The 14,445-nt window shown below is 34.4% G+C and overlaps 1 protein-coding gene across 1 annotated transcript in view; it reads right to left on the bottom strand.

Annotated features, from left to right (window-relative positions):
* Window positions 1–14,242, bottom strand: part of ccbe1 (collagen and calcium binding EGF domains 1) — a 52,904-nt gene extending 38,662 nt beyond the window's left edge. Inside the window, exons 1-2 of the mRNA XM_006627211.3 lie at window positions 14,022–14,242; window positions 13,650–13,730 (exon numbers count right to left, since the gene is read on the bottom strand). Coding sequence (XP_006627274.3) covers window positions 13,650–13,730; window positions 14,022–14,128 — 188 coding nt within the window. The 5' untranslated portion in view covers window positions 14,129–14,242. The remainder of the gene's footprint in view (window positions 1–13,649; window positions 13,731–14,021) is intronic.
* Between the last annotated feature and the right edge of the window lie 203 nt (window positions 14,243–14,445).

Here is a 14,445-nt window from a genome sequence, read left to right as displayed (position 1 = left end):
TGCTTCAGTAAAATCTCCTGGGCTTGCATTTTATCACATACTGCAATAGCTCTGACATAAAAGGACCTGGAAAACATTACACAATTGACACCTATATTAAAATGCAAAAACATGCCTACAAGATTAAAGGGATTGTGTGTAAATGCCAAGAAATACTATAAGTGAAGCAGTGTTTTAGATATTTTATTAAGAATACTGTTGACATCCAGCTGTTTGCACTACAAAAAGATTGGTACAGTATGACTGTTTTTAATGGTGCTGTGTAATATTTCTGTTGGCTTGTTTTGGTCCTGATGGACTGATAAATTATCAACTTATCTTTCCTATACAAATAAACCTACAAATAAACCTTGTCATATTCAAAAAACAAAACATTGTCTTCTACACACAGGTCAATGGTAGGATCCCACAATATATTAACAACTGAAATAAAGACTCTGGCCTATAGTTTATGGAATGCAGCAATCTGATGTCAATAAGTCATCATCACTGTTTAGCAAAACAACAGTGAACTAAAACAATGATGTTGATGCACAATGAAGTTTTACAGTTCCAGGCCTTTTGGGTTACTAGCGGCTCTACAGCATTATCTAAAGCCTGAAATGTAAGAACCCACTCACATTCAATATTACCAACACCCCGCCCTTGAAATATGACACTTGAACTAAACATATTAACCAAGTACAGGTTAATTGCAATTGTTTCTCAGATTTGAATTGTAAAATCTGAAGAGGATCATTGAGGCTACCAAAAAGTTTTAAATATTAAGAGCTGGCATAAGTGCTGTTTTAATGCAGTCACTTAAAAACAAGTTCCCACATCTCTTTACAGGCATGTTCTGTGCAAAATATTAGACATGGGTATTTTACAGTAGGATTTTAACAACCAATGTTCTATGCTTTTTAAAAAACACAATGCTGACTGCTTTTTTATGACTTAACCACTGGAATGTCTTAACTTCTCAAGTCAATCTTTATGGTGATTTTATGAAGGCCCAATTCAACCTTTTAGAAAAACAAAGCAGAACTCCTTGAACGATTTGTTTCCTTTTTGGAAATGATGCATTCACCCAATGCTTGACTGGACAGTTAACTCTGTTTATACAATATCACTGTATCACTGTTCTCTGTCTCCAGATTTTGGTGCTTTCTGCAGTTTCCTATTATGAAAAAATTGAAACAGAATTACACCAATATATTTTTATGCCTCTGAAAGTAAATGTTTTTTTTCATTATTAGCAGAAGACCAGCTGGAAACACTATAAGATAATACTTGAGGACTTGAGGATTGAACATACATACCAAAACAAATGAAAGCTACTAGCTCAACAGGTTTGTTAAAAATTGGGAAGGATGTAAAAAGACTATCAAAGGACCATAATGATTTATTGACTTACAATTTGAAAACTGGGCTGCATGTTAGATTGATGAACTATGGTCATTAATGGGTGACATAGGTAGTTACGTTGCCTCACAGCTCTGGGGTCTAGGGTTGAATTCCAGTTTTGCAAGTAGAGTTTATAGAAAGATTAGGTTTGGTTAACTATTCTCAGTTTCTTTCGGGAGGGATTACTGTATATTACATACTTGATCGGCACTCCTCTATCTGCTCTGATGTGTAGTGATCACTGCTCCATGTCAACCAGCTGGTGCTAAACTTCAGTAGTGGATTAAACTGGTCACTTCCTACAGTACATTCAAATCTCTTTGGGATCCTTCAGGTTGAAAACTACTAAGCATACACCTTTAATTCTTAGTAATTACCAAAAAAAAAAATCCACATTGTTTAATCAAACCAGCAAAGGACACATTTAAAAGCTGAGGAAAAGTGCAACGCATGGATCCCTGTGAACACATCAGAGCAATTTCACCACAGAATAAATATATATATAAGATATTAGTATAAAGAAACAAAATTACTGAATGTCTCTGATTAAGTAAGGTTGTATAGGTAATTCATTTCTGCTATCATATCCCACCAGAATGCCAAAGTAAATATTGTTACATTGTAGTGTGCACTTACATTGACATGGATATCATCATCCATTAAAAAATTATATCCTTGATTATACAGGATTTTATTTTTTTTAATTAATGGATTAATCTTTTAAGTGGCATGTTTAGATGTAAAAACTAAAACCCTTACCATCATACAGTTAGTTAGCCATTTAGTACAAGTAATTTCTAAAATATATTGATAATACCAGCAGAAGAAGTTAATCATGATTACTGTATATGCTCTGGAATTCAAATATTTGTGAGGATAACTCTTGTACCTTTCTAAAGCACCCTGCCAAACTGATTATAAACACTTGAAGGAAGCAGGTATACAAAACACAGTAAGGGTCCAACAAAAAATAATTACAGGGTGTTTTAAAGAGCTGTTTTTCTGCTATTTCAACAGTGTTGTTTTTGCACTTCATCCAGAGGGCTCCTTTGTCCTACTGAAACCTGACTAAGATGGCAAAATGGGAAGGAATTAAACTGTGAAATCTAACTCCTTTTTCGATTAATGTCATTGTGAGAACACAGCTTTCCTTAGGTATGGTATTACCAGTAAAAGCTATGAAATTACAAACTTTAGAATTAGAAGTCTGTAGGTCAGGGGTACATTACTAACAAGTTGGTTTGAAAGGTCTGTTCATTTGGGGCCATTAAATGTAATTCTGCAGACTAGATTCTGTTCTCCTAACATAATATACATGATTTTAAAGCATTTTCTGGATAGTTTATTACCATGTTTCTTAATATAAGTTTAACTAAAAGGTTTTCTCTCAATCGAATGGCACTAAGGGACACACAGAAGTATAGACGTTTAACTTTGATTCAGTCCACAAGGCATAATAAACAGGCCATGACATGTGGCATAATAACAACCTCATAACCCTGCATGCATGTTTAGGAGATTTCGGCACAGTCTTCGAGAAGTATTTCAGAGATTCATTTAACCTAAGGAAAATCAGAAAAAAAGAAACATTTTTGAAGAACTGTGCAATTGTGATGTTGAGACTAAATCTACCAAGTATGTTCAGATTTCTATTGAATGTAAATGTGTAGTTATTAAAGAACACTTCTGACAATACTACAGTAGCACTATATAGTCATTGATCTTGCTTTATCAAAGTATCACTGTGTGATAATTACAGTTCTGTTGCCGCTGACGGAATTCAATAAGGTTACATGCTGTCTGGCTTCAGTGCCACCCAGCACCACTCACCAGACAGAGGTGAAATCAAAGTAGAATGCAATACCCTCAATACAGATGTAACAAAATTAGTAATATCCCACATTCAACTACTCAACAAATGAGTTCACAATAAAGGAGTAGTAGTTCATAGGCAAGAGCAAGTGCAATAAGTGGTTATATGCAAAAATCATGGGTATTATTCAATTAAGGGGACCTAGGGTGATTGTGGGGAAGCATACTTACAGGTTCTGGAATCTATGTGGAATCCAGTATTCTGGTGTTGATGTGTGGGATGTGTGTGATGTATGTGTTGATGTATTTTATGTATTGTAATGTTGATTTTTACTGTTTGCATGTTTTTAGTTTCTATGTGAGTAAGACTTAATGTAGCTATAGGAAACACATTTCTGAGAAATCAGACTATAAAGTATTAGAATATCATATCAAAAATCTGCTTGACCAAATCTTCGGCTGCAGAATTCAGTGTTACCGGTTTCAAAGAGGGTTATGTCACCTACTGTGACTCAGTACCAAGGAACATTTTCTCCCTCTAAATACCACCTCCTCCACAGCAACCTGAGCATTTGATAGACATCAGTCACTGTAATCTGATATCAAATGCAAGAAGTGTAATTTTGCCCTTGCTGGGCTTTGATCACAGACATTCTGGGTGCAGAGTCACACAACACTGGTCTTGTGATTGATGAAGCCCACTGTGGTTAAGGTGTAAGTCCCCTGCTGTGTGAGAATTCAGAATTATCTAGGTACTGTACAAAGAGGGTGACTCCCATTTCCAAGGCATTACCAATGGGACATGTTACACAATGTGTCAAAGTAACTGATCACTGCAAGGAAAACCAAAATTAGCAGTAATCCCTGAGCAAGACAACAATCCTGTCCATCTTAATCAAACTGAAAAGAAAAGTAGGAAAAGTGTGTGGAAAGAGGATGATTTGAATGTACAGTACAGTGAGAGTATACTGACTTGCAGTAACTTTAGATATGAATTCTGACCAGGAAAATTCAATTCAATGAGTTAGGGCATCATAACTATGCCATGCTGTAATGCCTTATAAAAATGAAATCTACTGAGCATGTACAGCAGCATGATTGGAAATCTTATATATAGTAAATGGTGTACATGATATATATGTACTGTACATATATACAGTATATATTTGCATCTGTACTGTTAAAACCTATAGACATCCTTCGTTGTTAAAATGTTAGCATGCCACTGCCTTATACTGTTTCTGTTTTAACAATAAAAAGAAGAACTTGTTTCAAAGAAGCTAATTCCATATCAATAATATATCAGTTTATAATCAACAATATATTGATTCAGAAAATTGATAGTCTACAGCATTACAATTCTGACTTGTGACATTGACTGGTTATTGGGAACCTTCTATCTTTACATGTTTAGTAGTTTTGGCTTTTCAGGGAACTCTGTGATCAGTGGCTTTTTGCAGAAGAGAGCAAACAAAATTGTATTTGGTCATCTTTGCCAATTTTATGTCTTGAGCTACAGTACACAAACCCTATTCTCATTTTGTCTGAAAAAAATTGAAACATGGCCAAGGGTTGTAATCTGTGTCCAATCCTGACAAGAAAAATTCCACATTTTCGCATACTGAATGAATGAATGTTTGAATTTATTTCAGCAACTTGGATGGATCTAAAATGACGTTGTCTTTTGGATGCATTTTTAATAGTGTATTACATCCAGCTGATAGAACAGCATTTCAAAACTCTTTCCCCTTAATCCTCACATAAACAGATCTAACACTTGCTTCTATGATATGAAATGTGCTGGGTGTGCTGTCAATACTAAACAATAGCACTAGAGTACTGAAACAAAGGGCATAATGTTTAGCAATGTACACATTTAATTATTTCAAAAACTTGGCAACACTTTTTAACTATACCCTACAGTATGTCCCAAAGAGGGTACAATTGGTAGTAGAAATTCAAACTATGCAGTCTTGCAGCAATGTAGCGTTGCCTTCAATGATTATGAAACTTAGGAATCACATTGTTGCTCAAAGTATGTCACTGAAGAATGCTGGTGTACACATACCAAGATACAGTAATCTGGATAAAGTAGTGTTCCATTAGGGAACTGTACTGGTGAAGCAAATAAAAAAATCTGAGGACCAGTACCAGGACCAATAAATATGTTAACTAAATATTTCCAGTATTCTGTCTTAAAAGGGCTAATTCAATTTTGACAAACTTACTCTTAGAATGATTCATAAATGATGAATCTATGTGGAAACCTTGACATTTAGTTTTGGCAGAGAGCTTTCTGAATTAAGTGCAAAATTGAGCTTTTATTTATTCAAGAGACAATGGTATGTGGAAAGCTTCCAAAAATAAAAATATGCTTTAACAAAAAAGCATAGAAAAAGAAAAGAAAATACTAAATTGTCAGAAAGCATCATAGAACACAATAATTTTTAGCATTAAAGATCCAAGACACAGACATCAGACAGTGTTGCAAAACTAACAGTGCTGTCCAGAAAACTAGGCTTCATAAGAATTAGACATTTTGAGATGTGATGGGGTTTGAAAAGTTTCCTTTACACACCTTAAACTTTCTATGTAGTAACACATATCAGGTCATTTGGCTTAGTCGTTCTTCTACAAGGTGCTGGGTTATATTCATATCTGAGAATGTAGAATGGATTGCATCTTGTGTAGAGATGTTATTTCTCAAGGGACCATGGGTTATGACTGGATTGATACTATCACTAGATTTAAATTTAAGCCTTTTTTTCACAGTTCTTGCTTAATAGGAATGATGAGGTAAAGAGAAGGCTAAGACATTAATGACAGTAGTGTCTGAATGGATGATACTCACTGGTGGGCAGTTCTGATTTCATCTGCTTTTATGGTAGCAAATCTATAAGCAGTGTGTAAAACTATAACTTGAAAGTCATTCACTTAAAGAGCCAAAATAGTGGGTAACATTTCCAGAATCTTACATGATAAATTAAACACTGCTATTTTTTTCAGGTTAATAAATAATGCAAAATTACCTTTTCAAATATTTACAACACCAATTCAATACCATTGCAAGAAGACCTTGCAAACAGAAAGGTGAAATCTGCCCTTCGCATTAAAATATTCAATACATTGTACATTTTTGTTCTCTTAGTTGATTTCAGCCTAAATATACCTTTGAATTCCTTTGACTAATGTAAATTGCTTTACTAACAATATTGCAAAGAAAGCTTTAAATATAAGACAAACATTCTGACTTCATTCTGATCATTTTTGTAGTGAGTTGTTGAACTCCATGAGATTGCAAGTTTAGTTTGCAATGTAGTTATTTCAGGAAATAAGTTTATATACAAATACTGTATAAATATAGCAAATATACAAAACCATGGATTTTGACCAAAACCTTGGACTATACATGCCAGACAAGAGGACTGACAAATGATTAAGCAAATTCTAGTCAGAAAATTAATTAACATCATAGCTGCCTTTTGTATCCATTAAAATATTACTGATCTTTTTGGCTTTTTGTCATGTTGTGAGCATGTAAACAATAATGTTAACAAGGGCTATTGGTTAATTTGAATTGCATATTGACTGAATTTGGAACTGAAATTGAAACTAAATATGTTACCACCTGTTTCTGCTAGAATGGAACACAGATTGCCACATCGTGCTGTGCATTTGAAAAAATAAACTTCAGCTTTGAAAAAAACTTTTTTTCAAACAGAATTATTTTTTTTTCAGCTTTGCTCATGTTCACAGTATTATTGTACTATTTTATTAATCCAATTTTCATCCAAAAATAGCACCTATAAACCCAAAACATACATATACAGCACAATATTAGTATTAGAAATATGCAATTCTGGTAAATTCTCCATTGCTAGCTAGATCTTCTGGCTCATATTCATAGAATGCTTCTTGTTTCTGGCTGTATATAGATATAAATTAAACACATTTTAAATAAAAAAATGATGGTACCATATTTTATATATTATATTGTATAGTGTCCATATACATCTACAGTATTTGAGAAGAGATTAAATTGTTTCAATAATCTTTGTACTGTAAGAGTTTTTATAGGGAAAAAACATACTTAGTTGAATGAACTACTAGTTGACAAGCATAAAAGTATGAAGTATAATCTTTCTTTCTTAGGTTCTATTTTGGACTTCAGTCATGTTTTTAACAAGTCTGAACAGACTATAAGCTAGATGCAGTCATTTGTACCATATGAGATTGAATACAACTAGTGTCTGCCAAGAGCACAAATTTGACCTAAGAATGTAAGAAACGAAAACCTTTAGTTTCTCTGGATGTTACTCAACAGAGCACATTCAGTAAATAAAAAGAGCAGGATTCCATAGTAAAATATTTACTGTGCTTTCCTCTTCCTAATTGCTATCCGGGATACAACAGATTGCTCAACAGCAGTGATTCCAAACTAACAACATTGTTCCCTGCGGTTCAATGACCATCACCCCAAGGTACTATTTTGCTTATTTTATGGATTTTAAAATGTGAGTTTTATGTTATACACTTGAGAGTATGGCATACTTATTTTTATGACCTATCTCACCTTTTAAAAAAGCGAGCCCAGCTCTCACTCCATGTACTGTATCTCTGTTGTCCTGTTTTCGTTTAAGAGATGAATTCTCATAACTGGAAGTAAGCCCGCTTAATAAAATGGTTGAGGTTTTTAATATGTAACAGAGAGAATAAAGTCCATATATGATTGTAATTCTCTTAAAAAGCCTTATTATCATTTGCCTAATTATTATTTCATGAAGCTCATTGTGAGTTCCCAACAGAACTAAACAGGCAAGAGGAGGTTGAGGACCTTTGCTTCCTGCTTTAGTGAAAACAATGTCACCCCTAGATAATGTTATGTACTTAGTTTTAGGCATGATTGTAAGTTTCTTGTTCATTATAAATCATTGTTTATAATCAGTTGCAGTGTACACATAGATTATGTTGCCTTATTACCCAGAACTTGATTGGGAGCAAGATCCTCTGAATCATTTCCTGTATTGTTGATTTCCTAGAAAAAAACAACAGCTGTGGGCTTTTCTTAAACAGAAAGAAATGTGTATGTGTGGGTATATTATAGTACGTGGACATAGAATTCTGTTACGGTTTTCAAAGTCTACTGCTAACATTTAGAAAAAGACTTTACTATGAATTGCACAACCTGTAATGAGAACTGTTTGTTACAGGGAAAGACCACCATGAAGAGTCAAACAATATAGAAACATTTGTTTATTGCATTTATTAATTATCTGTGTAAATTGCTCCACTGAAGAATATTTTCTCTTACTCTTAGCATGCCCAAGAGTTCCTTAGACACAGTTTATGGAGCCAGTCATGTATTTCTGTTCTTGTTCCGACCAAAAATGAATGACATTTAAAACATTAAAGCACATTTAACAGAACTCTTTTTGGACTGCTGAGTAATTCCATTTAATAAGCATACCCAGGTTCACACAATGAAATTGAATACTGAGGTGGAAACACACTTACCCACTCTTAAGCTTGTTCAGTGTCTAGAAAGCAGCACCAGTATCTTTTGAAATCATACAAAGCAGGGGATGAAGTAGTTATGATAACAACTATTAGACTATGATAGAAGCTGGCATGTCCATTTACACTGTTGCAGAATATCACGTTGCTCTGGAGCATGACAATCAAACATAAACACCAAGATTACCAGCATTACTGGAGACGTGCCATACAGCTGTATTCAACTTCAAAATGCTTTGTGGAAACAGAGCTTGACATTCTGCTTGTCCCACTGTGTAATGATACACAATGATGGAAATCAATGTTGGTAATTATATTAAATACCTATTTACCATCTTTGGAGGCTACTTGTGAGGCTGCAGTTTTTTCATATATGCAATCTACATCTATTGACTTTCTATTTCTGATAATATGAAAAATTTGAAATATTGCAGATATCTATTTAACGTACAATAACCTTCACAATCTTGCTCATTCAGTATCCTGGTCTGCAGGAGTCATTGTGAAACACACGAAGCAGCCGCTGGGTGATTTTGCTCTCTACCCATGAGAAAAAAAAAGGAATGATTTGCTTTAGTACTGAATTTCTCTTGCTTCCATAGTTCTGACTCTATTATCCATCTTAGTTGAGCCTAGACGACCAAATGGTCTCCTGGTCTCATGACTCCCCTGCACTCTCAGTGCCCTAAAAAGTTCATTCACTTACTTTGGTTGAGCTTGTTTATTTGCTTTACAAATTAGTGTCCGTTAAAAATTAAAGGCTTATCATTCCACTGCAACATGACACTTGTTTTTTTTTAATCGGCAGTCTGCAATTCTCAATATAGCCATACTTCAATGTGGGTCTGTTGTGTGAATTAATCTTTTAGAGGTGCAAGTCAGACACAGGATTTTAGGATTCTCTCATAGTCCCCACAAACGTAGAAAATGTAAAAGTATACAGTTATAAAAGTAAGACACTCTACTTCTAACACCTAGAGTTGTTGTAGTAGAATTTCAGTGAGTACTTGAATCTGTATACCATTACCTGCTATATGATTTCAATGTGTGGACTGTACTGTGAGTAGATTACAAATGGAAGACCTGCATTACTTCATTTGCTTTTTTAGTCCATAATGAAGATGGCAAAACAACATTAGCACTCCTGAAAAACTATTTTTTTCAGAATCATACAGAATTATTTTTGTATTAAAGCAGCAAGACACTTGTTTGAAAATGGATTAAACCACATTCCATTGTATTATTTTCAGAGCCAACATTATGTTGTGATAAATGACTTGTAAGGGTCTTGCTTTGTATTATTATGGAATTCAAATGTAAAATTCCAACAAATCAGAAGAATTGTGATCTGACATTAAGTCACCTTAATGTAAAATCTCCCTCTGCCAAATCTGCCACTTATCTCCATTTCATAAGGTCAGCAATACAGAGAACAACTACTTAAGGTTTAGTAAACTGAATAAAACATTGTTCCAAAAATGACATATTTTCATTTGCTTCAAGTGCAAACAGAATGAAATCCTCATATTAAACAATATGGGGCTAGAAGCTCATACTTGGGGCACAATTTTGAAATCCAATAAATCTTTCGAGCAGTTGGTCAAAGAGTTGAAACTGTAAGTACTGTATGTTGCAGTATGTGAGATAGCAACCACTCACATACTATATCATTTGGATAGCATTGCCACAGTTTCAGGAAAGGAGATCTCTTTGTCTCTTCTCTGTTCTCTGTCCCAATTTATTTGTTGTATTGTACACATGATATACTGTAAATAAGATGCTTGGTTTTCAAGGATGATTGTCATCTCTTCTGCAAAGTACAAACTGCAGATTTCAGGAATCCAATTTTCCTTTTTTTTCATGCATTTCTGTATACTTTGGTCTTACAGGCTGGTGGAAATGGTGATGTAGAGTAAGAATTAAATTGTGCTGTATATTTAAAGGTCTGTGCTTCACCTTGCATCACAAAAATGTGTGGCATTGTCATTGCACTGCTTATATTTCGATCTTGAAAGGTTTCTGTGTTTGGATTGTTGTTTGGTTCTGTAATAGGATTAAGGCTGTAGTGGGTTAATCCCTAACCTTTAACAAATAACAAATTTAGCATCAGCAAAAGCCAAGGAAGGAACACTGGGCTTACTTTACTAATCATTTCTATGACTGAAAGCCAATGGAAGTTCACAGTGGAACACTAGGTCAATTGCTTTTGCATGCATGCTCTTTTTTGTAGTGAGGGACTGATTTATGGGGACAAAGAACTGGAATTTCTGTTTTCTCTGCAACTGAATCTTAATTTTTGGTGAACACTGGAACTGAATGCAATTCAAACCACCATACCTACAGTATATATTTGCAAATAGGTTTTGGTTGTATGAGTAAATAATGACATTTAAAATAACCCCCGCAAGCCCATTTTTTTATCTGCAAAATCTATAAAAATGTAGTGATCTATAGACAATGATTACTAATACTGTATACTGTACAGTACAACACTATAGTACATGCATAGAAAAAAAAAACTAATAATCCAAGATGCATGCCTTTCCTTAAAAAATGTTTAAAAATAGTTTTATAAACCACTACAAAGCTGAATGGCTTCCATGAAGCAACTTCAGATTAAGTCTTAAAGAAACAACCATTGTATAAACAGAAGAATTCAGACAAACAATTTTGAATCACGTTAAGTAGTCTTTAGGTCTTGATCCTTCTATGTTCTTTTTCTCTGCTATAACACAGACACACAATACTCTAAAACATTCTCATATTATACACAGAATATCCTCCTCCTAACCACAGACATTAAAGATGCAGAACTAAACAGCCACCGGAACTTGTTTTGACTTGTTAAAAGGGAAGAAGACCAAAGGAGATACTTTTAAAAAATCTGGATCTTATCCCGTCATTCTTCAGACACAAAAAAAGAATTAAAATGCACTTCTTAAAATCAAGTAATGCAGTACACCTGGATGGTATTACCTACTGCAGGATACTAGTGAACCTCTAGAATGAGCAGACTATTAATGAAGAGCCTGCATTTCTCCTACTTCTTTAATCCATGATAAACACATGGAAGCGACTGCAGCCATCTGAGTTATTTGTGCTGAGGTCTAAAACTACACAGAAACCAATCTTAGAAATAGTCCTTGTTTGACAATATATAATTCACCTTGTTCCATAGAAGTATGCAGAAGAACATGTTGCAAGGAAGATTTCTGTCCACTTCAGTAGTACACTACAATGACCATTCAGACCCTGATCATACTGCAACATGTGGAATTACTGTATAGTGGAATGGCGGTCCCTCAGCTTTATAATTGTATGACAAAATGATCTGACAGTTTATGAAAATAACTCATTTTAAATTACCAAACATGGGTAGAAAAGTATTTAAAATAACTAAAGTTGAACAGGGTTTATTGTTAATGATCTATATTCATTGCTATATTGTTGTGTCATAACATTAGACTGGGACTGAGCTTATATCAATACAGTTCAGTCAATTTGGTTACTAGAACATTTTCTGATCTTGCAAGCTTCTGCTTTTGCAGTTGCCATCTGCGGTACTGTAAAAAAAACAGATCTGCATATAAATAATAAGAAAGACTAAGCAATCTGCATAGTAATGAAATGATACCTCTGTAAAATAACATGTTTATAGTTGCGCAATAGTAGAAACCAATGAAGCTCTCTTGGGGCAACTAGTGCGGAACCAGCAGACCATTTAATTTTACAGTAGGTTCATACTACAGCTCACCAACATTATTATTATGAGTGTTACATCCATATGTTATAAAAACAACATTTCTTAAACTTTGCTTTCATGCATTTCATGCTGAAAGACATCTTTACATAGAAAATGTTTCTTGCGTGTTTTCAAATCGGGTTAGTAATTTTCTACCTCATTTCTACATGGATAAATTAACTTTAATGTGAATGTCAACAGTAAACGAACCAGAGGCTCAGAGTCTCTTTGTGTACCGATTCTCTAAACTACTGTAACATGAGCATTTTCAATGTTCATGTTACATTTTCAATTGTTGGCTGACGAGCATTCTTAAATGTAATTTACTCAGACGTATTATTATTTCATGCTTTTCACTGCTTTCAAAATCGCAACATGAATCAGAGTACAATTAGGAGTTTGCATAAACTACAGATTAGGTTGTACCGAATGCATCTCCTGCGTTTGCACATGTAGTCTACAGGGGGTGAGCCTTTATTTATTCCGATAATTAAAACAAGTGCTCTTCAGTCTAGCAGCAAAGATGTAACAGAAATCTGCGGTGGCCACACACACGAAATAATCATGTCAGAGGTGACGTCAAATAGTTCCAGTGACATCCCACAGTGATAAAACTCTTCTGCAATCACCTACCACTTCTGTATTCATTCGTGTTGCACACGTTTGCGGTTTGGTAGATAAAAGGAACAGAATATTTGAAGTAAATTTATAGGTACATTTTCGTTTGACTTGCCAAGCCACATACACTAATTAATCCCCCAAAAAAACTTCCGTGCTTTATATTACTTGTGTTAAACACCAAAACGCTGTGGAACCTACAGTATGGATGTAATACTGGAAATGTAATACATGGGCTACTGTACTTCTGTAACTAAAGAAACGCACTGATATAATTTGTGCAATACAGCGCTTGAAAGATTTTTTACTCAGCAATATTAAGGTTTTTTCCTGTACTATTTTTTATTATTGCGAAATTTTTTATTTCTAGGAAAAGCAGTTACCTTGGGAAAACATATATTCAGAACACGTGTCAAATTAAAATACGTAAATCTAGGATTATGGAAAAAAATCTAAACTGTATTCTGTATTTTTAGTCTCAGATCACAATCAACTAGTGAAAGTAAAAAACTGAAATGCAAGAAATATGTCATGACAGACTTCTTATCTAAATTTTAAAAACGTATCAAAAACGTACCTATAGCATGTGGTGAGTTCTCCCGTAGGCTTTAAGCAAGGGTACTTGGTTGTTGCAATTTTATTTTCAGAACAGACCTCTCTGTATAGAAAACGAAGATAATTTAGTAAACAACTGTAAAGAACGCGACAGTCAACAGGTACATACTGTAGAACGGTTATTTAAAGTACGGGCTGAAGTGGATTGAGTTGATTTAGAATTTAGGTTTTTTACAGATCATATACAATTTTCTTAATACGAAATAAGACCTTTTTAACTTAAAGACACCTAAAACGTTAACACCGCTACTATAAAAAAACACAATTATACAACAAATCAATCATTACAGAAAATAAATAATAGTTCATTCATATTAAAGCATATTGGCTTTACCTTTCAGAATCATCAAGTTCTTCCCTGTACGTCCAGGACAACCCCTGACACAACAACATACCTATCAAGACAACCCTTATATTAATCCCCTGATTCTTGTAACTCATTTCCTCAGGTGAAGTTGAACAGAAGTAACCCAAGCCGCGCAACAGCTGTAGAGCGTGTTTGCTGATGTTACTTTAAATAAGAGAGCAGAAGGCTTGGAAATGAGTGATTGGCTCCGAGATGCAGCTGTTTCGTCTCGGCTGGCTCTCCCTCTCTCTCCCTCCCTGTCTCTCTCTCCCTGTGTGGGTGTTAATTTGATTTTCAGGTCTAAACTTTTTTTTCTCTTCAGAATACGCCACTGTATCACTTTTGAATCTTTTAAATCCTTGCTTAACAGTTGTCTATTAGTAACACAAAATTATAATTAGGTAATATAGTT

Source organism: Lepisosteus oculatus, chromosome 3 (assembly GCF_040954835.1).
Source record: "Lepisosteus oculatus isolate fLepOcu1 chromosome 3, fLepOcu1.hap2, whole genome shotgun sequence".
Classification (NCBI taxonomy): domain Eukaryota; kingdom Metazoa; phylum Chordata; class Actinopteri; order Semionotiformes; family Lepisosteidae; genus Lepisosteus; species Lepisosteus oculatus.
Note: the sequence above shows the minus strand (reverse complement) of the source record. Positions and strands in the feature narration are given on the sequence as shown.